Here is a 23,547-nt window from a genome sequence, read left to right as displayed (position 1 = left end):
GCCCAGCCTATTTATGCTGATTCTTTAAGGGTGAGTAGAAATTTTTTCCAAGTGACTAAAACCTTGAGACACTATTCCAAGCAGAGACCAGCAGGGGCAAAGACACAGGGATATAGAGATGTTGAAGTTTATCAAACACTGCTACCTTTAAAAAACAGAAAAGAAACGATCAAAATCAAAAATTAAAATTAAAAATCACCTAAAAAAAAAACCTATTAATGGGTTTGGCCAAAGGTGACATCACAATCGAGTTAACTATGACCATAGACACACGGTAATGGATGGAAGTTTTGGGGAAAAAACATAACATTCTCAGATTGTTGGCAGAGTATCTAGAACAATTTAGAAATACAGACATTGAATTCTGGGAATAATTACGCTGTAGTGAAATCATTTCCTTCTCTTCATATGAAGCATGTATGTGTCGCACACTGTTCAAGGTGCTGAAAATCAGACTCTTCTCAAGGAGCCCATGAGCAATCAAGGGAGATGGATGGGTGAGCCACTGATTATCATGTGACAAGTGGGGTAATAGAGATATGACTAAAATGCTATCCAAAAAAGAAGAAAAGAATTATTCATAACATATGGAGTGCTGGGGAAAGAGTTCTAAAATGAAGCTGGCCAGGTGTGATGGCTCACACTTCTACTGCCTGACCTCAGGTGATCCACCCACCTCGGGCTCCCAAAGTGCTGGGATTACAGGTGTGAGCCACCGCACCCAGCCCAAAAGCTTTGTGTTTTTACGGATATTAACCGTCTTTCCTGTTTAAAAAAAAAAAGCTTAATAATAATGTAGGAGAATAAGAGAAACATTTTTCCAAAAAAGGAATCATTTTGATTATTTTATGTTATTGGAATGTTGGATAATATAGTCTGCTTCATTAATCATCAAGCATGCTATGGATTTCCCACTTTTGTAGGATCTGTATCTCAGTTCAGGTAATACTGGTAATTTTTGTACACTATTTGAAGATGAAAGGTATAGGCCAAAATCATAGACCTTGCATAGAAGCTGGTTGATGAAGACAGCTCTGGAGGAACACATAGATACACACAGAGAGACACACATATATATATATAAAGTATACACACATATGTTTTTTAAAGTCTTAAAGGTTTTAAAGCAAAAGCCAGCCCCTCCCCTCTCTCAGAGTGGGTGGGGACAGCGGTTGCATGGGCAGCTTTCCTGATGAGCCACAGGTCCCTCTGGATACACTGCTGCCTGGCCACGCCCCCTTTCCCTTTCATCTTTCTCATTGACCAATGGGCTTGGAGCATTAAGGCCACACCCCTATTCCGCATTCTACTGGGGCCCTGGTTACGCCTCCTCTGGCTCAGTTACGCAGCTGCCTGCTAGGTGACTGGAGGCCTTGATCGGTGCTCGCTGGGATTTTGCTGACGTGGCCCCAACCCCGCCTCCCTCCCCACCCCACAATGGCAGAAGAAACTCGACAGAGCAAATTAGCTGCAGCCAAGAAAAAGGTAAGGACGTACCAGGTCATGGCTCCCCAACTCAGCCACAGATCCCCTCTGATGACAAGACCGCTGCCAGAGTCCATACTACTCCTGAGGCACACTGGACTTTGCCCCCCAACCCCAGCACTTCTGGGCTCCCCCTACAAAAATCTTGTCAGTCAGTCCTGCCCCTTCAGCAAACAGCTCAGTCCCTGCCCTCGCCAATCACCCCAGGGTGACTTTGGGCGGGTGACTCCTGGAGCTCCCTGCTCCGTTACTGGGCCCTCACCTCTTGCCACCCCAAGTTGGACCTCCCTGGGCTCTTTGGGCTCGCGTCTCCAAGGACCTGGGCCCCCCCAGCCCCAGGCCCCGCCCTCACCAGTTGTCCCTGGGTGACATTGGGCTGGTGACTCCTGGGGCTCCCTGCTGCAGACTCTGCCCTCCCCTCCTGCTGCCTCAAGGTCGACCTCCCTGGGCTCTTTGCGCTGGCATCTCCAAGGACCTGGGTCACAACCCTGTGTTTCCCTCCCGCATCGTGGAGCGGCGACTCGGACATCGTGCTGATGTGGTCCCTCCCCCGCACTAGGAGGAGTGGAATGTAGTGATGTCACAGTCTGCCTACTAACTGTCATTACTGCAAGACTGGCCTTGGTCTTATGACCCAGTCCCCTAAACATTGTCACCCCATTTCTGGTTCTTCTGGTCACAGCAGAAATTTCCAGCTGGAAGGGGAATGGAGACTATGGGACCCAGGAGCAAGAGGTTTCAGGCTGCCTCACTCCCTTACAGATGTTGATGGTGGGAAAAGCCTACACTTCCCCCGTGAACTCAAAACGTTGACAGTATCTCTGGATGGCAATTGGAGAATGGGTTTGGTTTGGTTTGGTTTTCTCCCAGGCTTCTACTTTCCAGAGAGATTTTAACATTTTTTTCCGAGTTCTCCACCTCATATTCTCATTCTCCATGGTTCTGGGACCAGACTGCCCTTCAGTCAGTGGTCTCTGAAGTGAGATTTCCTCATCTTCTGTGGAATAGACCTTGGGAAACTGAACTTGACAGTTTGAATCTTCCTCATATTGTCTCAACCTGGGGTGCTTTGAGTACCACAGGGTAAATGTGGGACATCTTTGTGAAGCATCAGTTTCCTTTAATTCTCTTGAGATCAAGAGAAAAAACATGAATGTACTTAGGGATGGCAGTCCCATAGGTGTCTAAGAGTATGCCAGACTTCTCTCTGAAATGAGGCTTGGTTTGTCCTCTTTCTGATAAATTCCCAGATTTCACTGAAAGGCTGCCTTCTGCCATGAGGACACATTGATATAAAAGTTTGGGAGGTACTGGTGCACTTCTTCCCACTAACAGACGTGTGAGGATGTATGACTCTAAACCACATGACATACAGCTCCTGCCTACTTAATGTTTCCTTTTCTACCTCTGCCTCTGGGTTTGGTCCCTGGCAGCTGCTGATTCTTGGCAAAACCCCAGAGCTTAGAGTCAGAAGACTGGGTTTCCAAGTTCCAGTATCACCTTTTTCTTTTTCTTTTTTTGTGTTTCTAGCCATGATATCAATCCCTCTCAGTCCCTAAATGATTGTGACACCTTATAGAGTTGTTGGTGTCATTAAATCAGATGGTATATAAGAGTCTTTTATAAAAACTATAAAGGAGGATGTGGCTGTAGGGGCTGATAGTTCTCATGAGTATTACTGCTCTTCTTTCCCACAGTTAAAAGAATATTGGCAGAGAAACAGCCCTGGTGTTCCAGCAGCAGCGAAGAGGAACAGGAAAGCAAATGGCAGTAGCCCTGGGACAGCCGCTTCTGGTGGTTGCCACTCATCTGAGGCTGTGAGTCTTGCCTGGACAGGCTCCTGGGGACAGGGGGCCCAAGGGGCAGTAGAGGGCAATTGTTAAGACTGTGGATGGACTGTTGGGTAGTGCTTAAGGATTCTGGATTTGGCCGGGCACGGTGGCTCACGCCTGTAATCCCAACACTTTGGGAGACCGAGACAGGTGGATCCCAAGGTCAGGAGATCGAGACCATCCAGACTAACACGGTGAAAGCCCGTCTCTACTAAAAAATACCAAACAATAAGCCAGGCGTGGTGGCGGGCGCCTGTAGTCCCAGCTTCTGCGGAGTCTGAGGGAGGAGAATGGCGTGAACCTAGGAGGCGGAGCTTGCAGTGAGCCGAGATCACGCCACTGCACTCCAGCCTGGAAGACAGAGAGATACTCTGTTTCAAAAAAGAAAAGAATTCTGGGTTTGAATCCTGCCTCTCCGTCTGCTAGGGATATGATTTATGGCAAGTTGCTTGAGCTCTTTGGGCCTCTCTTTTCACATATGTATAATAGAGGTGGTATTGTTTGACTTGTATTTGTGCAGTTTAAATGAGATTTATTATTGTCGATTTTATGTTAATCCCTAGTACATGGCCTGCTGTCAACACCCAGGACACCCAGGATATGGTCTTTGCTGTTTGATTTTCCTCATCCCCAGTCTCAAGGGGAAGCCAGGACAATGAGAACAGCCACTTGCCATCAGGAGTCACTGAAAGGGCCCCAGGGTGGGATGGTGCGGAGATAAGAACCAGGAGAGAAGGTGGCACAAAGGAGTTATGGGACAAAGGGTCCAAGATAGGCAGAAAAGAAAATGTTGCCAGTTGATGGGGAAGAAAGGAAGTCGGAGGGCTCAGACACTGAGGGGGACAGAACATCTCCATGTGCATTCTCATCTCTTGTAGTCAGCAACAGGTATCCACGGGGAGGGCCCTACATCATCTGCTACCCTGAAGGATCTGGAGGTAGGAGGCTCTGGGCGGAGGTGCAGTGACCCCACAGGCCAGCCCTCCAACCTTCTCCCACCGCGGGGACTGGGTGCCTCTCTGCCAGCTGAGACAGCGCACACACACCCCAGCCCTAATGATTGTTCTCTCTACCTCTCCCCCAACTCCTCCTCCACCTCCTCCTCTCTGCATGCGCCTCAGAGCCCACGCCAAGAACAAGCAGCAGTCCTGGACTCGAGGTCCGTAAAAATCAGTCGACTGAATAACACCATCAAATCTTTGGTAAGAGTCCAGTGGGGTCCCCTGTTTCCACACTGCCAATCCTAGGCTCCGGTTTCCCCTTGGGGCCCTGAAGAAGGGGGCTGGGGGCCCCTGGCATCAAGGGCAGATAGGGAGCTGGGGCACCCAGGACTCACCTGGAGGGACCCCAGGGCATGCAGCATGGCTCTTCTTTTGCTGCCCTCTTTGCCGACTCTCTCCCCTCCAGACGCCCCTACTCGAGTCCGTACTACACACGCCCTGGCGTTGTTGCCTCTTGGGGAAGTGCTGGCCTGACTGCTTGTCAGGGGCCCTGTATTTCTGCCACGACTCAGTCCCTAATTTGATCTTTGATTCTCAACAAGCCACCTCTCCTTTTTGGGCTCGTGTTTCCAGAGGAGGTAGTGAGTATCAAAGGTCTCTGTTAGCTCTGAGAGTCTGAGATTTAAAGGCCCCCTAGAATGGAAACCTCAGGGCCAAGGGCTCCTGTCTGTCCTTTTCATCCTATATCTGCTGTGAAGAACCGTACCTGGCCTGTATGTGCTCAGTAAATGTTTACTGAATGAACGCACTTTTCTAAATCACAAGCTGGCAGCAGGGGGAGCCTTTCTCAAACTCCATCTCTAGAGGTTTATGTTACTGTCTTCTCTAGAGATTCCTGATTCAGACTTGGAGTTCTGTGGCTGTGGCTGAAAACCAACAAAGACCCAAATCCTCTGTCCTTGGGAGCTTAGGAACAGTTCCTGTTCCCATTGGGTCTGAGAACTTTGCCTTTAAAATACATTCCTGGCCCCTGCCTACCGCTTCCTGTCTGGGGAATAGAGTTGAGGGGGCCACCCTCCATCACCTTAATTTGATTCTCCCCACAGAAACAACAGAAGAAACAAGTGGAACATCAGCTGGAAGAAGTAACGTGATTTCTTTGTTTGCTCACGAGATGACTGCAGGGTTTGGGGGGCACTCAGACATAGAGGCCCCAGTCTCGTCTCGCCTACTCCCAGCCTGGGGAAGAAGGCTCACTCCTCAGATTCCACCCCATCCCCACAGGGCCCCTGATAACCTGGTCCCATGGGTGGGTCTGTCCTGGGGCATTGGTGGCATTCTGGGGGCATGTCTCTTGCTGTGCCATCTCTGCCTCTCCGTGGTAAGAGCTCTGTCTTCCTCGTCTTATAGGAAAAGGAAGCAAACAGTGAGAAACAGAAAGCCCAAACGGAGCTAGAGGTGAGTGGAGGGTGTGAAGTTTCCTCCTGTCCTCCGGAGAGTGTTTCTTTCCATTTCAGCACTTGCTTGGCTTTTCTCCCAAAGGTTCAAATCCAGAGATTGAACATAGAGAACAAGAAACTAAATACGGACCTGTATCGCACGAAACGTTCTCTCAGATACTTTGAAGGTGGGAATCTGGGCACCCTGTCATCCTTCAACCTGGCACTTTGACAGGTCTGTAGGGGGAGTCCTTTGAGCCCCATCTCAACTCTGTCATTACAGACGAGTCCAGGGATCTGGCCGGCCGCCTGCAACGTTCATCACAGCGTACAGGAGAGTTAGAGCGGGCTCTCTGTGCTGTCGCCGCCACGCAGAAGAAGCCGGATGGGGTGAGTCTAACCACCTGCGCTGTCCCCTGGGAACCCGGCTTCACAGATGGAGGAGTGAGCCTAAAGGTCCCTTCTGCAGGATGGAGTGTCCTGCCCAGAAGGCAGCATGGCCATTTCTCACTGCTTTTGTGTATGGTTGTTAGAGGCAGCCTGAGGCTGAATCAGCTGCTGTGGGTGAGTTGGGGGGCACGGTGGGGAGCGAGCACTGGATGCAGAGCTTGGAGGCTAAGTGGCTGTCCTGCCCTTACCTGGCTGTGGTCTTGGCCAAGTCCTAGGTGGGGTGTGGGGTATTGGGTACTTATACTGTGAAGGTACAGAAGGGTACCTTTAGTATATTACCATTTCTGTAGAGAAAGGAAACGTGTGTGTGTGTGTGTGTGTGTGTGTACACACTATGATAATATACATAAAACATGTCTGCAAGTGTTCATAAACAACTCAGAAGAGAGCAACGGGGTGGCTAGGAGATACTTCCCTTTTATACCTTCTGAGTTTTGGACTATGTGAATGTATCATCCTTTCAAAAAGTGAATAAAAGATTAATTTTCCCCTTCCTGACTCTGCCCCCACCCCCAGCAAGAAAAATGGGCTTAGAGAATCTGATAGACCTGGGTGTTCAAATCCTAGCTCTGCCTAAGTGATCTTAGGCAAGCACTTAACCTCAAATACTCCATGTTTTTTCATCTACCCAAGAGAGGTAATCATAGTAACTGTCTCCTCTGGTGGTTGCGAGGATTCAATGGGATTGCTAGCGAGGTACCTGCTGAAGCACTCCATAAAGGTTCCAACAGTGATAGTCATAACAATAGCAATGTTATCTAATCTCTCTCCTCGTCCCTTCGAACTTCACTGAGTTTTTTTCAAAACCAGACCACGGGCTTGGAAATGCCTTGATCTTTACTGGCCAAGTTGTATATTGGGTCTAGCCCTAGCCCTTTTAAGGGGCACTGTGTGGAATGGCCCAGGCTCCCCAGATCGAAACTTCTCACTCTTCACCATCCAGTTCTTGAGCCGCAGTAAAGCACTTATGAAGATGCAGTTAGAGCAGTCCATAAGGGAGCAGATACTGCTGAAACGACACGTGACACAGGTGAGGTTTTGCAGAGGGAGGGATGTGGAAGGAAGATGACCCCAGGTGGCCAGGAGCAGGTGAGGACCAGTGACAGCCTTTCCTAACTTCTGTGCCCATTCTTGCAGTTGAAGGAGTTGCTTAAAGAAGTCCAGCTGGAGAGAGATCAATATGCACTACAAATAAAAGGAGAGAGGGCCCAGTGGCAGCAGAGGATGAGGAAAATGTCACAGGAGGTGAGATCTGACCCTTCAGCCTCCCGCCCCCCCAACAACTTAGATAGGTCACTGGATCTTTCTGGGTATCTTTAAAATGGGAATAGTGCAGCCAGAGGTGGTCCTGGGTCTGGGCTTTGTGGAAGTGGGGGCAGAGAGGGAGATGGCAGCCTGTCCAGCCACCAGCCCCTCTCTCCAGGGCCCTTTCCCCCTGTGCTTTGGGCAGGTTTGCACATTGAAGGAGGCGAAGAAGCATGATACACATCGGGTAGAAGAGCTGGAGAGGAGTTTGTCCAAACTCAAAAACCAGACGGGTAAGATGTGACTGGCATGACCTGGCAGCAGGACTGGCATCAGAGGGCTGTGGGGGTGGCTTAGAATGCCCCAGGAAGGTGGGTGGATGGCAAGGCTTTGAGGCAGAGGGAAAGAGATCTGTGCCAGGAGACAAGTCTTGTCATCTCCATGAGCCTCAGTGTCCTAATGAGCAAAGAGGGCCCATTGTCAGCCACCCACAGTGCTCTCTATCTGAAAGTGGTTTGGAAGATTGGCTACCATCCGGGTGCGAGGAATCATTAGCAGTGAGGCCAAGTTTGGGGGGCCTGAGAGGAGCTGTGCGCCAAGAGGAAGGTGTTTTGTTGTTTTTTGTTTTTTTGTTTTGAGAATCCAGAGGCCCTTATGGTCTGCTTCCTTTCTCAGCTGAACCACTGCCCCCGGATCCCCCAGCAGTGCCCTCTGAGGTGGAGCTGCAAGATCTGAGGAAGGAGCTGGAGAGAGTGGCAGGAGAGCTCCAGGCTCAGGTGGAAAACAATCGGCGCATCAATCTCCTGAACCATGGGCAAAAGGAGAGGCTTCGCGAGCAGGAGGAGAGGCTTCAGGAGCAGCAGGAGAGGCTTCGGGAACAGGAGAAGAGGCTTCAGCAGCTGGCCGAGCCACAGAGTGACTACAAGGAGCTGGTGGGTTGCCTCACCTGGGGAGCCTGCCCTCCTCCCTAGCCCTCCAGGCCTTTGTTTCCCCACCTGTAAAATGGGGCAGTGCAGCCCTCACATGAAATATTACTTCCAAAGGCACCCGTGAGTCAGAGCTTTGCTCTGGTGGCTGTGGGAGAGAGGAGAGTATTTTTCTAACCTGCCTCCACCCTTCCCGGTGCCATGGGAGGCAGACACCAAGTTCTGGGGTCTCCAGCTGCAGAACTTGCTTCTCTCTGTCCAGAAGAACGAGGACAAGAGCGCCCTGCAGTTGGAGCAGCAAGTAAAGGAGCTGCAGGAGAAGCTGGGCCAGGTGACGGAGATGGTCACCTCAGCCCAGAAGGAGCCAGAGGCAGCAGCCCCAGCCTCGGGGGCTGGGGGCGAGTCTGTGAGTGGGGAGACCCTCCGGGCCCTGCGGGAAGTCATGGAGAAGCTAGAGGTGAGTGAGTCCTAGCATGGGCCAAGAAGGGCAGGGGTGAGGCAGGTCGCTGCTGAGATGTGACCCCATAATTTTGGCTCCAGAGCGGCCTTATGGACCTCCTGGAGGAGAAGGCGGACCTGAGGGAGCATGTGGAGAAACTGGAAGTTCGATTCATCCAGTACTGGAGAGAGAGATGCCATCAGTGAGTGGGAGACCAGGGCACGGCAGGCGGAGCTGCAGGGCTGTGGGAGGGGCCCCAGCGTCTGAGCCCTTTCCTCCCGCAGGAAAGTGCATCGCCTTCTAACAGAGCCAGGGGGCAGTGCCAAAGACGCGGCACCTGGAGGAGGACATCACCAGGCTGGCCCAGGACAAGGAGGAGGGGAAGGTAGGGTGTGCAACATCCCTGTGGGGGTAGGGGTGGGGTTGCGGGGGGGTGGGCATGAGGGTGAGCACCAGCAGCGGCCTGACAGCTGAGCACCCCTCCCTTCAGGTGAAGCTGCTGGAGCTGCAGGAGATGGTGTTGTGGCTTGTGCCAACTATAACGAGGGGCACGGCAAATTCCTGGCCACTGCCCGGAACCCTGCTGCTGAACCCGGTCCAGGAGCCCCAGCCCCCCAGGAGCTTGGGGCTGCCGACATGCATGGTGGTGAGTAGAGCCCCCAGGCGGGGTGAGCAGGCAGGAGCATGGGGGGCTAGCACTCCACTCAGATCCCCGCCTCCCTCTCTCCAAAGATCTTTGTGAGGTGAGCCTCACCAACAGCGTGGAGCCTGCACAAGGAGAAGCCAGGGAGGGTTCTTCCCAGGACAACCCTACTGCACAGCCAATCGTGCAGCTCCTTGGTGAGATGCAGGACCACCAAGAGCACCCAGGCTTGGGCAGCAACCCCTGTGTGCCATGCTTTTGCTGGGCTTGGCTGCCCAGAAGAAGGAGATAAATACCACCATCATCAAAGAGCTGCTCAAGACATTGTTAAAAACGAAACAAAGTTACGGGGTTAATCTCCTACACAATTCATTTACTTCATTTGAATGTTACAGCCACTCATGATTATTTGTGTTTCTAATTTATAGTTTAAGTTTATTTGTAGAAAATTAAAGGAGAGTGGGTCTCTGTGGCTCTCACGGATGTTCACTCTGGCATCCTTTAGCATTTTTCTTTTTTAATTTCATAATTGTAGGGCATTAGCATGCATATCGAGTTTGCCCTCACATGGTGGGAGTTCAAACACACAAAGACCCAGTCGTCGCACAAAACTCTTCTCGCTGGTTTGAAATAGGCTCCCGTGCTTTTTTAATGTTATTGCAGTGTGCATATTCATTACAGAATTCAGATAAAATTTGCTTATGTTCTGCTATTATGCTTGATCTCATCTTAATCACAGTGAGCTCTTCAAGAGCTCAATATGTGCTTTGCCCTCAAGTGTGCACTGTTTATTACTTTGTAATATGCCACTATGAGTACTGACATTTAGAGCTGTTTAAAGGCTGAGAACTGTAAACAGCCTTTCCTTCATTTTCTGTGTATTGGTGATGGGAGTAATAACCTTTTGGGGGAGCTTTTTAAATCTCACAGAAGAGGAAAGTGGCCTGCTCTGGCAGGTATGTGCAGGATAAAGTGTGTTTCATTTGTTCCGGTGCCGAGAATGAGCACTGTACTGTGGCAGTTCCCTTAGGATTTGTATATGCTCTGGGATCGTGAAGATATTGCATCGTGAGCTGCAGCAGTTGTACTCTTTTCCAATGACCTAAAAAGGGCTTATTTCCGAGGAATGAAAGGCTCCCATCATTGGCTGTGGATGTGGAAAACCTTTCCTAGCTTAGAGCATTTGTATCTATAATACATTTTAAAGTCAGAGTTCATGTTCCCTGTTTTAATCACATGACTTCCTGTCCCAGTTCACAAAAGGGCGCTGGTTGGCGTTCTTCTTAATGTATTTAGTGACGATCATAAGAAATCCTTTAAGAGTTTAAATGTCCCTGGAACAGGCATACAGGCTCTGGTCAAGAATGAATTAGAGTGAAGGAAAGCTGTGTGACACCTGGCGTTCCTCTCTGTTCATGGAGCTTCTTTGAGGCTTGAAGATTGATTTTACCATCTAGACGTCTCTGGCTAATACCTATTCTTCAACCACCTTGGTTACTCTGACATAGGAATTTACTTCTTTTCCTTGAGTGGAAAACACTTTAGTAACAAACATTATTATAAACTAATATATGTGAGAGTACTTAGTTGAAACAAAAAGGAATTTTAGTAGACAGTATTATGTTATCTTTGAAAATCAAGGAGAAGTTTATGCAACTTAAAATGTTTACACACTGTGGTGCAATCTACTGTTTGTGAATGTCAGTGTATTATCAGGAAACGTGTTTATACAATCGCAGAGTTGTAGTTCCTCACAAACTTCTTTACGAAGAGTGAAATATGTTTTTGTACCTCAGTTTCAGTCAGGGACATATTTTGTGCAATATTTATGTGATTGTGCCTATGAGTGATGAATGAACGCATTTCAGTCATACGTTGCCTAAATCATAACTTGATGGTGCTTGGGAAAGAATCAACAGTTAAAACTTCATGAAGTTCTAATGTCTGTGTTCCAAAACACATCACATTATTAGGTTGTAGGGAGAGATGTATGTGTGCTCGCTGGGGTGGGGATTTTCTACTCACTAGACCATCTCCATTTTTAGCACTTGGCATCCTCATGATCCTTTTATAAATATGAGATGAACAGGAGAGCAGCAATATGATTTTGCCAATGGAATAACAGATTTGCCGGCATTCAATGAAAGAGGGCACATATTGGGTCCTTGTGACTTCAACTGACTCTTCCAAATTGTATGAATTTATCAATGTATTAGATAAACCCAGTTTCAGAATGATAAAGAAAAAATATTAGACCAAATAATGTGGCTAATTAACAGTGGTATGATTTCTAGCCCGTGGGTTTAAAACTGTATCTTAAAGAGTCATTTTAAAATAATATAAATATTTTAAAATGTAACTGCTATGATTATGCTATGAAATGTTAAAACATTTTAAAATATGAATCCTGTAGTTTAAAAGAAAGAAATGGTGGGAAGGAAAAGTAGAGAAAGAAATGCCAATTCCAGTCCAAAGCTTTATTTGCCAAGTTTTCTTAGAAGGAATTTTACCAATGTATGAGTTCTTGTTAACAGAATGTGTAACGGAAATACTGAAAACTTTTGCCTAAAGTGGCATTATTGACTGCTGGCGTGATGCTACTGTAATGTAATAAATTATTAAATTGTTGCAAAGTGCTGTTTTTGCCTTAAAATTTTATTTTGTGTGTCTTGAAAACTATAGTATTAAAGGTATTGATACTGTGCAAATACTGGGCATGCTTGGCATGAGATAATCTCTTTCATTTTCACAAAATTGTAGTATAACTATGCAAGTGTTTATTAAAAGAACACAAAATAAAAAAGGTATGGGATTTAAAAAGTTATGGGGTGAAAAAGTTATCGGATAAAAATTGTAAAAATGTGGCAAAAAAGTAGAAAAAAGCTTTCTGAAAAGTTACCAAAAAAAAGTTATGAAAAAGAAGTTATGGGATTTAAAAAAAAAAAAAAGTCATGGGAAAAAGCAGACCACTGTCAGCAAAGCCTGGAGAAGTGGGGCTGGAGTCTCCACTGCCACCATGTCCCTACCACCCCTTCCGAGTCACCCCTTTACAATTAGGGTAGCAAGACAAGACCTCTGTCTAATGGGGAAAGACAAAGAGACCCTTTGCCACCTTGATCAGGGCTGAGTCCTTAAATTTCTGGATGGTGATGATTGTTATTTAACAGCCAGAGGCTGGTGGAGGTGGTTTGTTTGGAGGAGGCCTGATGGCCCCCTTACTCTCACCGTAGCAACTTTTCCCTCGGGGGGCTCCCTTCTTATTCAGAGAGGCAGGACAGTGGGGCTAACTGTGGACCAGGCGAGGGCACCGGCTGCTGGGGTGGCCCCCCTTCCCCAGTGTACATATTGTGTCTGTGTAAGGTTTTGTATATTCCAGAGGGTAGGGCCGCCCCTGTATCATACCTAGCTGAGGTTGGAGCTGGCACATGGGGAGGAGGTTCTAATAATTATTTGTGGCTGGGAAACTTATTTATTGCTAGCAAAGGACAGAGGAAGGAGGCGGGGATGGAGTCGTGGCTCCCTGGTGATGCGACTCCTGTTTATTTTGCTTTTTATTTTGGAATATATGGATTTAGCCATACTGCCCGTCCTGGTGTGTTCCCATTTCCCTCACTGGGTCCTGGAGTTTGTGCCACCAAACGAGGAGCCCTAGAGTGTCTTGAGTATGTCCAGCTAGGCTGTTAGGGACCTTCCAGGTGTGTTACCTGTATGCTGCCTAGTGGCGCCTGGGGAATTCCATGGGGACTGCCATGTCGCCTATGGGGCACAGTCCAGCCCTGACAGCCAACAGGCTCAGAAGCCTGATGTAGCGGTGGCCGGGAAGACAGGTACCAGCACCTAAGGGCACTGACTTCCACCCATCCAAGGCGTCTTCCCTTCCGTCCCCTTGCCTCCCTCCCCTGTCTGCACCTGATGGCCTGTTCTGTCTGTCCCTCCAGAGTGCTGGGCTGCCCCGCAGGCTCCCTTCAGGCTGAGTTCGTGGCCCTGCCCCCTGGTGGCCAGAGCCGGCTTCACAGGACAAGAGCCAGCTAAGTTCCAGGGGCTTTCCAGGAAGTGTCCCTTGGAAAGGCTATGGCCTTTTCACCCCTCCAAACAGCACCCTAAAAATGGCTTGGCCTTTCCCCTCCCCTGAGCTCCACAGAGAACAGAGCCAGCAGAGGACACACTTCCCCGTCATCCAGAAATGGGTTTGATTCTCAGCCAAGGGACAGTAGGACTGGTAGAGACTGTCAGGACACACAGCTGCCTTCACAGCACTCCCATGCTTGGTGGGGGGATGGGAGGGATGGCGGGGGCTGACTCTCCATAGGCCGGGCGTGACAGGGAGGCTCACTGGAGGTCGTGCACTTCGGAGGGGCAATGTCGGGACAGCTTTCTCTTGTTGGGCCACAAAACTCCAAGAGGACAACACGGTGATGGATTCCCAGCACTAGAGGTGAGACGGTTGGCCACGTGTAGGTGTAGAGGTGTGTGTGTGTGTGTGTGTGTGTGTGTGTGTATGGGTATTTATAGATATTTATAGAACAATGCAGGGGCATACCACAGAGGGGGGCACAAGTTTTCACAACGGTCACACCTGGATGTCTCAGCTCACCACTACAACAGACTAAGTCACAGATGAAGGGGGCTGGCTTTGGGGCTGGGGGAGCCACTGCCAAGTCACAGAACAGCCGCCCAGGCAGGCTTGGAAAGGGAGGCCTCTGAGAAGAGGAGGGATCTGTTTAGAGGTCAAAGGGGGGCCTGGGGCTCTCAGGACGGGATGGACTTGCCTGACCCGATCGGCTGGCAGTTGGAGAGAAAGCAGAGAGAAAACAGGGGAGAGAAAAGCGAGCAGAGAGCTGGTGAGGCAAGTGCAGAGCACAGGTGTGCCACAGCAGCTGTGGGAGGGCCAGGGAGGGGAGGGCGCAGGTGCAGGTGTGGCAAGGTTCCTGGAAAAGAGGGGCTGGAAGGGAAAGGGGAGGAAGATGGAGGGAGGAGCCAGAGCTTCACAGGTAGTGCCTGGGGACTGTGGCGGCCCTCCCCACCCCACACATGCTGGACTCTTCCATTGCACCCAGGCAGTATACCCACAGGTCAGACCAATGCTCAGCCCCCTTGGGCTTCCCTCTTCTCTGGCCACCAACCAACTTGTCTTCCAAGTTGTCTTCCAACCAACTGGTCCAGGGCCACCTCTCACCTTGGGGAGCCCAACGCAACAGCCACCAGGCCTAACAGAAGGAACATTGCTCGAACAAGGATGATGAAGCTAAATGGGATGGATGGTTGGAGTGATCGCCGGAGCCCCCTCTGGGTGGTCAGAAAGCTCAGGACCCTCTGAAGGGACCCTGGGGGAGGCAGGGTGGTCAGACAGCCGGGTGCCACTGGCTATAGACTTATAAGTCTAAGAGGGGAGCCTCAGCTTCTTGGGGCTTGCAGGTCCCATAGGTGAGGCTGGGTCCTTCCTCCTAGGAAAAGACGAGGGAGACCATGGCAAGGGAGGTGGGTGGGCTTGCTGGGCAGAGCTCAGCTGGGCCAGCAGGCACTGTGGTCCCCTTGGCTGAAGAGCAGGGCCGACCTCTAGGCGCAACAAGCCAAGGTGCGTGAGCCTGCTGGCTGGTGGTAGTGCTTCAGCAGGGCCCAGGGACCCTGCCTTCAGTGCCATGCTAGCAGCTATGATGGTACGTGGGAGGGAGGGAAGGGGGCTGTGTGCCCCTACGTGACCTGTGAGGTGTGTTTTGGGTTGACCGTGTGTATGGGGCTCTCGAGGTTTTCTCCTAGATCACCACTGTTTTGCTGACAGATAGAGGAGGTGGGACCCTATCACCCCTGCTCTGCAGTGGATTTGGCTCTCAGCACTCCAAGGCATCCAGGCTGGGAGCTGGATGCCCCACCCTGGCAGCATGGCTCAGACAGCACAACAGGTACGACATGCCCAGGATGACATTCCTGGGCCTCTGGCCACCTCAGAGTACAGCCCCACACACAACCCCCTCCAAGCTCTCAGCCCTTACACCATAAACCACGAGCTCCCTGACAGCTCCAGAGAGCACCCACAACTGCCAGCTTGGGCACGGAGCCTGTTCCAAGAGGCCCCAGGCTCAGCCATGGGGGCTGGGGAGATTTGAGGCCATGGGGGCCAGCCCTGCTACCTGCGTCTGGCAAGGACGCTCTGCACCTGCAGCCAGGAGTTGTCCACGGGTCCCTGTGTGCATGCTGATGGTGGTTGTGCTGATGTCACCGATGATGCTGAGCACCTCCTTCAGTACGTGGTGCATGTGCAGCATCTCATCACGCCACTGTGCCTGCTCTGCCAACTCCTCCATCAGCGTGTTCTGGTTCCCATGCAGGTACAGGTTGGACAGCAACTCTGATCACATGAACTCCTTGGTCTGAGAGAGGGCAAAGAGGGAAGGAGGTTGGGACCTGATGCCTGTGCTGCCCTGATGCCTGTGCTGGAGTGTGCTGGACTTGGAGCCCTGAGTATGGCTTTTCACACGCTGCTTCTACACCACTTAGACTCCAAGATATGCCTCCCCACCGCCCTTTTCTCACTCAGATATGGACACTGAGGTCCAGAGGAAAAGTCACCTGTCCAAGGTCACAGATCTGGGAGGGGACCCAGGACCTATCATGCCACCAGGACACCTGCCTACTCAGTGTTTTTAAAAAAAAGTTTTTGGAGATAGGATCTCACTGTGTCGCTAGGCTGGAGTACAGTGGGTGAGATCACCACTCACTGCAGTCTCAAACTCTTGGGCTCAAAGTGACCCTCCAATGTCAGCCTGTCAAGTAGCTAGGACTATAGGCACATGCCACCACCAAGCCCAGCTATTTTAAAAATATTTGTGTAGAGACCAGGTCTCACTATGTTGCCAAGGCTGGTCTCGAACTCCTGGGCTCAAGCTATCCTCCTGCCTTGGCCTCCCAAAGTGCTGGGATTACAGGCATGGGCCACTGTCCCCAGTCCCATGTTATATTTCTATGAGACAGCTCTGCTGTGGACCGTGCATCCCTCCCTGGACCTGGTCCCATAGGGCTGGTCAGCATCTCCCCCAGGCCAACATGGCCACCTGCATCTCCAGTGCCACAGGAGCCGCCTGCCCCTATGAGGCGGTGCATGCACGTTGTTGATCATGACGTGCATGATGGTCTTGGGCGTGACACCAACCATGAGGTCCCACATGGTCTTGTTGACAATGGCCATGTAGGAGTCCACCAGGTTCTGGGTGGTTTCCATTTGCCGCTCCAGCTGTGGGTCCATGGAGTGCATGAAGCTGTCGGAGCCATTCTCCTCGGCCTTGTTGTCCTGTCATGGAGAACACAAGGGCATCAAAGTGGCCAGGCCATGCAGCCAGGCTCCAGGAATCCCTAGGATCTCAGCCCCTCCAAGGGTACCTGGAACATTGAGGCACAGAGAGAAGCAACTGGCCTGAACATGCACCCAGCTCCCCACACGCTCTAGACGGTTTCAGGTCTCTGCCTCTTAGGACCCCAGACTCCCCTGATTCAGTCTCATCTTAGTTCTGACTCTAGTGCCCAGAATTTGCCTCAAGTTACAAATCCAGAAATTGGAAAAGAACATCTCCAGGTCCCTTGCCTGGAGACCTGGCCAGAGCTTGTGCCAGGCTGCAGACACCCGGCAAGGGGCAAGAAAAGGGCATACTCACTTTCCCCTTGTCCTGGGAGGCCCATGCACCAACACTGCCACCGTCGCTGCCACCTGGGAACACGGCAAAGTAGACACACACAGAGATGAAAACGGGTAGGGTTGAGTGAACCTGGGACACTGCAGCCCAACTTTAATGCGTTGTGGAATTCTGTTAGCTAATATTTTATTGAGAAGTTTTGCATCAGTATTCATCAGTGATATTGGCCTGTAGTTTTCTTTTTTGGTTTGTATCTTTGATTTTGGTATCAGGGTAATGTTAGCCTTGTAGAATGAGTTTGCAAGTATTCCCTCCTTCTCTATTTTTGGAATCATTTGGGTAAGGTTGGTATTAGTTCTTGTTTAAATGTTTGCTAGAATTCAGCAGTGAATCATCAGGTCCCAGGCTTTTCTTTGCTGGGAGACTTTTTATTACCACTTTGATCCCATTATTTGTTATTGGTTTGTTCAGGTTTTGGGTTTCATCATGGTTCAATCTTGGTAGGTTAGATGTGTCTGGAAATTTATCCATTTTTAGTATGTTTTCCTATTTATTTGCATATAATTGCTGACCACTAGTGATCCTTTGAGGTTTATTTTTCTTTTTTTCTTTCTTTTTTTTTTTTTTTTTTGGATATGGAGTCTTGCTCTGTCGCCCAGGCGGGAGTGCAGTGGCGCGATCTCAGCTCACTGCAAGCTCCACCTCCCGGGTTCATGCCATTCTCCTGCCTCAGCCTCCCAAGTAGCTGGGACTACAGGCGTCTGTCAGCACACCCGGCTAATTTTTTTGTATTTTTTTTGGTAGAGACGGGGTTTTACCGTGTTAGCCAGGATGGTCTTCTCTCCTGACCTCCTGATCCGCCTGCCTTAGCCTCCCAAAGTGGTGGGATTACAGGCGTGAGCCACGCCCCCTTGGGACAGGGACACACACACACACACACACACACACACACACACACAGATTTAGCGGTTGTGGCGCCCAGTCGCGAGTGTGAAGAAGGGACCAGATGGGTCGGGCAGAAAGGTGCTGGGTCAAGAGAGGAGGGGCAGCCGGGAGCGCGCACACGCAGGGTGCGCCGGGTTGAGGGGTGAAGGGTGAGGGGTAAGAGGTGAGGGGCCACGAGGACCAGGGCGGGGTAGGGGCAGCCCTTTCCCAGGCGGTAGCGGGGGCGCTGGTGCTGTTGCCCTTTTAAGCTGCGGCTTGACGGGAGCCGCGCCTCCTGTCGGTGGAGTCGGTTATAAAGGGAGCAGCCCCCCAGGCCGCCACACAGCTCCCGCCAAGTCCTCGGTGTCCCTTGCCATTTTCCAGCCGCGCTCCCACGAGGGTCACCGCGGCGGGGAGAGGTGGAGCCGCGAGAGCTCGGCCGGGGGCCCCGCCGGGTGGTCGCGGCCATGACAGCGGCTCGGGACAGGTTCCTTTTCCGCGCCCCTCCCGCCTGAGATGAGGGGAAGATGTCCCTGTCAGCGTTCAAGGCCAAACTGAAGTTGCCGGCCTCTATCTTCCACGAGAACCAGGAGCCACAGCCGCGGCTCACGCTGCACCGCAACATCAAGGTGAGTCGCCGGGTGGCGGCCTCGCGGGGCAGGGCGAGGGCGGAAAGGGGGTGCCCAGAGTCCCAGGACAAAGGGGAACCTGCCCCAGGGAGGCCCCGGTTCCCCGCCCCTTTCTCCCGCAACTAGCCCGCGGGCACTGCGCCAGGCTTGGGTGGGAGAAGGCGGAGGGCGCGTCTCTCCAACTCCTAGCGCGGGGCTGGCTTGGGGACTGCTGGCCCCTCTCGGCCCCTGTCGCTGCCCTTCGAGGTGGGAGCCCGCGGCTGCCGGAGCCCTCTTGGGACCCATGGTCGCCCTCAGTGAGCCCACCTGCTCTGGGGACCGCGACAGGGCGGGGCAGGGCGACTCCCGAGTTGTTGGATCCCAGGCGGGGAAGGGGAAAGACCTTTAAGATTTTCGGTTTTTTGGCGGGGCGTAGTGGCTCACGCCTGTAATCCCAGCACTTTGGGAGGCCAACCGGGCTGATCACTTGAGGTCAGGAGCTGGAGACCAGCCTGGCCAACATGCTGAAACCCGTCTCTACTAAAAAATAGAAAAATTAGCCGGTCGTGTTGGCAGGCGACTTAATCCCAGCTATTTGGGAGGCAGAGGCAGGAGAATGGTTTCAACCCAGGAGGCGGAGGTTGCAGTGAGCTGAGATCGAGCCGTTGCACTCAAACCCGGGGGAGAAGAGCGAGACTTCTCTCTCTCTCTCTCAAAAAAAAGTTTTCTTTCTTTTTTTCTTTTTGTTGAGACAGAGTCTCACTTACTCTGTCGCCCAGGCTGGAGTGCAGTGGCGCGATCTCGGCTTGCTACAGCCTACCTCTCTTGACAGTCCACTGGTTAAAGCGATTCTCCTGCCTCAGCCTCCAGAGTAGCTGAGATTACAGGCGCCCGCCACCACGCCTAGCTAACTTTTGTGGTTTTAATAGAGACGGATTTTTTAGTAGAGACGCGGTTTCACCATGTTAGTCAGAATGGTCTTGATCTTCTGACCTCATGATCCGCCCGCCTTAGCCTCCCAAAGTGCTGGGATTACAGGCGTGAGCCACCGCGCCCGGCCTCTGTTTTGTTTTATACATGTAATGTATTCACAAGTATCTTTACAAAGGGATTTTGATACTCTTTTGTCTTCTCCCTAGAATCTCTTTGTTCTGTAATAATTTTTTCTTAGTTTATTTTGATCTTATTTTCCTTTTCAAAGCCTTTCCTTAAATATCTATTCTTTGTTGCTTATCATTTGTAGTCTTTTTTTTTTTTTTTTTTTTTTTTTTTTTTTTGAGAGGGAGTCTTGCTCTGTCACCCAGGCTGGAGTGCAGTGGCGCAATCTGGGCTCACTGCAAGCTCCGCCTCCCAGGTTCACGGCATTCTCCTGCCTCAGCCTCCTGAGTAGCTGGGACTACAGGGGCCAGCCACCACGCCCCGACAATTTTTTGTATTTTTTAGTAGAGACGGGGTTTCACCGTGTTAGCCAGGATGGTCTCGATCTCCTGACCTCATGATCTGCCCACCTTGGCCTCCCAAAATGCTGGGATTACAGGCGTCAGCCACCGTGCCCAGCCCTGATTCTATATTATAGTGAGTTGTACAATTATTTCCTTATATGTTACAACGTAATAATAATATAAATAAAATGCACAATAAATGCAATGTCCTTGAATCATCCCAAAATCATCTCCCCCAACCTTGTCTGTGGAAAAATTGTCTTCTGCAAAACTGGTTCCTGATGCCAAAAAGTTTGGGGACTGCTGGCATAAGTGGTCTCATATAGTATTTGTCCTTTTGTGCCTGGCTTATTTCACTTAGCATAATGTCTTTAACGTTCATCCATGTTGTAGCATGTGCCAGAATTTCATTTGTTTTTAAGGCTGAATAATATTCCCTTGTATGTATTTAATACGCCTTGTTATCTTTTCATCTGTTGATGAATGCTTGGGTTGCAGCCACCTGTTTGCTATTGTGAATAGTTTTGCATTGCCTGTCTTTGTCATGATCGCCATCCTATTTCACATCTAGCAGGTGTGAAATTCCATTGATTGATTGATTGATTGAGACAGGGTCTGACTGTTGCCCAGTCTGGTGTGCAGTGGCATGATCTTGGCTCACTGCAACCTCCATCTCCCAGGCTCAAGCAATTCTTCTGCCTCAGCCTCAGCCTTCCGAGTAGCTGGGATTATAGGCATGCACCACTACCAGCTGGCTAATTTTTGTATTTTTAGTAGAGACGGGGTTTCACCATGTTGGCCATGCTGGTCTCGAACTCCTGACCTCAAATGATCCACTTGTCTCCGCCTCCCAAAGTATTTGGATTACAGGTGTGAGTCACTGTGCCCAGCTAGTAGGTGTGAATTTCTATGTCTTAGTGGTTTTGATTTGCATTTACGTGATGGCTAATGATGTTGAGTATCTTTTTATGTGTTTATTGGCCATTTGTCTATTTTCTTTGGGGAAATATTTATTCCAAAATTTAACCTATTTTTAAGTGGGTTATGTATCTCTTTATTATTTAGTTGTAAGAATTTTTTACATATTCTAGATAGGAGTTATAACAATTTTCTCCCTTTTTCTGGATTGTCTTTTTTTCTTTCTTGATGGTGTCCTTTGAAGCACAAAGATTTTAAATTTTGATATAGTCCAATTTATCTTTCTTCATTTGTGTTTTTTTGCTCCTTGTGCTTTTGGTGTAATATCTAAAAAAACATTGCTACACCAAGGTCACAAAGGTTTCTGTCTATGTTTTTTTCTATGAGTTTTATAGTTTTGTCAATATCTCTTATATTGAGCTCTTTTATCCATTTGAGTTAATTTTTGCATGTGGCGTGAAGTAGGGGGTATAGCTTCATTGTTTGCACCTAGACATCCAGTTATCTCAGAACTATCTGTTGAAAAGCTTATTCTTTCCCCATTGAATTGTCTTGGAACCCTTACTGAAGATCAATTGACTGTATATGTGAAAGTTTATTTCTGGATTCTATTCTTTCATCTGTTCATCTGTCCTTATACCAGTAGCACACTCTTGATTACTGTAGCTGTTTAGTAAGCTTTAACATCAGAAAGTATGAATCCTCCAGAAAGTTTTTTAAGGTGAGTTTGGCTGTTCTGGCTCACTTGCATTTCCATATGAATTTTAAGATCAGCTTGTCAGTTTCTGCAAAGGAGCCAGCTGGGATTTTAATCAGAGTTGCATTGAATATGTAGATGAACTTAGGAAGTACTGCCATTTTAACAATATTAAGTTTTCCTCCGTGAACACAGGATGTATTTGTACTTATTTAGGTCTTACTTTAATTTCTTTCAATCATAGTTGTGTTGAATGCAGACCTACTTTGAATTAATTCTAAGTTATTTTTATGCTACTTATTGCTTGACAAATATAATTGCTTTTAGTTTTTAACTAGTTTTGATGTAATGTGAAGTGTATTTGGACCATGTGAAGCTTATTTCTGCTTTGAAATTTAGTATAAATAGGTTATAATAAAATCTCACTGTGTTAATTTTTTGGTTATGTGAAATAGAAAATCAGTGTAAATTTAAAAATTTATTCTGGGCCGGGCGCGGTGGCTCACACCTGTAATCCAAGCACTGAAGGAGCCTGAGGAGGGCAGATCACAAGGTCAGGAGATCGAGACCATCCTGGCTAACACAGTGAAACCCCATCTCTACTAAAAATACAAAAAATTAGCTGGGTGTGGTGGTGGGTGCCTGTAGTTCCAGCTACACAAGAGGCTGAGGCAGGAGAATGGTGTGAACCTGGGAGGCGGAGGTTGCAGTGAGGCGAGATCACGCCACTGCACTCCAGCCTGGGCAACAGAGTTAGACTGCATCTCAAAAAAAAAAAAAAAAAAATATTTCATTCTGAAATGCGATAGATGTTGAAGCTCTTCTGGCAGATGGTTATAAAGAGGAATATATATATATAATCATTCTATTGAGAAAATATAATCAATAATATGAATACCTAAGGTAGTTTATTTTACATATATATCTCAGTATTTATTTATTTTTGAGACAGAGCGTCACTCCTGTCACCCAGGGTGGAGTGGAGTGGCATGATCATGGCTCATTGCAGCCTGAACTTCTTGGGCTTAGGTGAGTCTCTCATCTCAGCCTCCTCAGTAGCTGCGACTACAGGTGTGCGCCACCATGCATGGCTAATTTTTTGTATTTTTCATAGAGGTTTCCCCATGTTGCCCAGGCTAGTCTCAGACTCCTGGACTCACGTGATCTGCCCGCCTTGGCCTCCCAAAGAGCTGGGATTACAGGTGTGAGCCACTCTGTTGGCCTTATGTTTTATAATTTTTAAATGATACTTTTTATTCTATTACAAAACATATATAATTGTAAAAAACTTGTAAAATATAAAAGAGGACAAAGACAATAGAAAAATTATTTACGATGAAATTCTCAGGTAAACACCGATTACATTTTTTTTTTTAAGAGCCTGTTGCTCAGGCTAGAGTGCAGTGGCATGATCATACTTCACTGTAACCTCATACATCTCATACATTTTGATATCACTACTTCTGGTTTTATACATAATGTGTTCACTTTGAAAGAAGAGAGTATAATTTTATAATGATTATTTTCATTTAATGATCATGATCTCATTGCAATTATTGATCATTTAGTTTATTCTTGAACATTTTGTTATATATATTTTTGCTGTTGTGAGTGGGATATTTCTTATAACTTGGCATTTGTGCCTACATTCAATTTACCTACAGGAAATTAATTTTTGCATATAATTTTTTTAATTGGTGCAGTGGCACAATCTCAACTCACTGCAACCTCCGCCTCCTGGGTTCAAGTGATTCTCCTGTCGCAGCCTCCTGAATAGCTGGGAATACAGGCGCATGCCACCACACTCAGCTAATTTTTGTATTTTTAGTAGAGATAGTGTTTCACCATGTTGGTCAGGCTGGTCTTGAACTCCTGACATTGTGATCCGCCCGCCTCAGCCTCCCAAAGTTCTGGGATTACAGGCTTCAGCCAC

The 23,547-nt window shown here is 49.0% G+C and overlaps 2 protein-coding genes across 11 annotated transcripts; one reads left to right on the top strand and one right to left on the bottom strand.

The window, feature by feature from the left end:
- Nucleotides 1-480: 480 nt before the first annotated feature.
- Nucleotides 481-12,033, top strand: LOC100449919 (golgin subfamily A member 8B). Of its 10 annotated transcripts, none has more exons than XM_063716131.1 (17): nucleotides 481-497; nucleotides 3,183-3,302; nucleotides 4,196-4,255; nucleotides 4,439-4,519; nucleotides 5,365-5,403; nucleotides 5,669-5,716; nucleotides 5,801-5,885; nucleotides 5,981-6,087; nucleotides 7,091-7,177; nucleotides 7,285-7,392; nucleotides 7,598-7,685; nucleotides 8,068-8,324; nucleotides 8,554-8,775; nucleotides 8,859-8,959; nucleotides 9,042-9,142; nucleotides 9,248-9,403; nucleotides 9,490-12,033. In XM_063716131.1, the coding sequence occupies exons 9-17, from the start codon at nucleotides 7,115-7,117 to the stop codon at nucleotides 9,690-9,692; spliced, it is 1,299 nt and encodes a 432-aa protein (XP_063572201.1). In that variant the 5' UTR covers nucleotides 481-497; nucleotides 3,183-3,302; nucleotides 4,196-4,255; nucleotides 4,439-4,519; nucleotides 5,365-5,403; nucleotides 5,669-5,716; nucleotides 5,801-5,885; nucleotides 5,981-6,087; nucleotides 7,091-7,114; the 3' UTR covers nucleotides 9,693-12,033. The 10 variants fall into 10 exon arrangements, with proteins under 10 accessions (XP_063572201.1, XP_054388470.1, XP_054388467.1 ...); XM_054532492.2 differs by lacking the exon at nucleotides 481-497 and adding an exon at nucleotides 1,294-1,485 and having other exon boundaries at nucleotides 8,581-8,775; XM_054532493.2 differs by lacking the exon at nucleotides 481-497 and adding an exon at nucleotides 1,322-1,485 and having other exon boundaries at nucleotides 8,584-8,775.
- A 1,136-nt stretch (nucleotides 12,034-13,169) lies between these two features.
- Nucleotides 13,170-18,651, bottom strand: LOC129050445 (uncharacterized). Its single transcript, XM_054532507.1, has 4 exons — nucleotides 17,844-18,651; nucleotides 17,047-17,099; nucleotides 16,548-16,685; nucleotides 13,170-15,768 (listed from the first exon to the last, which is right to left on the bottom strand). The coding sequence occupies exons 1-4, from the start codon at nucleotides 18,572-18,574 to the stop codon at nucleotides 15,668-15,670; spliced, it is 1,023 nt and encodes a 340-aa protein (XP_054388482.1). The 5' UTR covers nucleotides 18,575-18,651; the 3' UTR covers nucleotides 13,170-15,667.
- Nucleotides 18,652-23,547: the final 4,896 nt, after the last annotated feature.

The sequence above is a fragment of the Pongo abelii genome, chromosome 16, assembly GCF_028885655.2.
Source record: "Pongo abelii isolate AG06213 chromosome 16, NHGRI_mPonAbe1-v2.0_pri, whole genome shotgun sequence".
Lineage (NCBI taxonomy): Eukaryota > Metazoa > Chordata > Mammalia > Primates > Hominidae > Pongo > Pongo abelii.
Note: the sequence above shows the minus strand (reverse complement) of the source record. Positions and strands in the feature narration are given on the sequence as shown.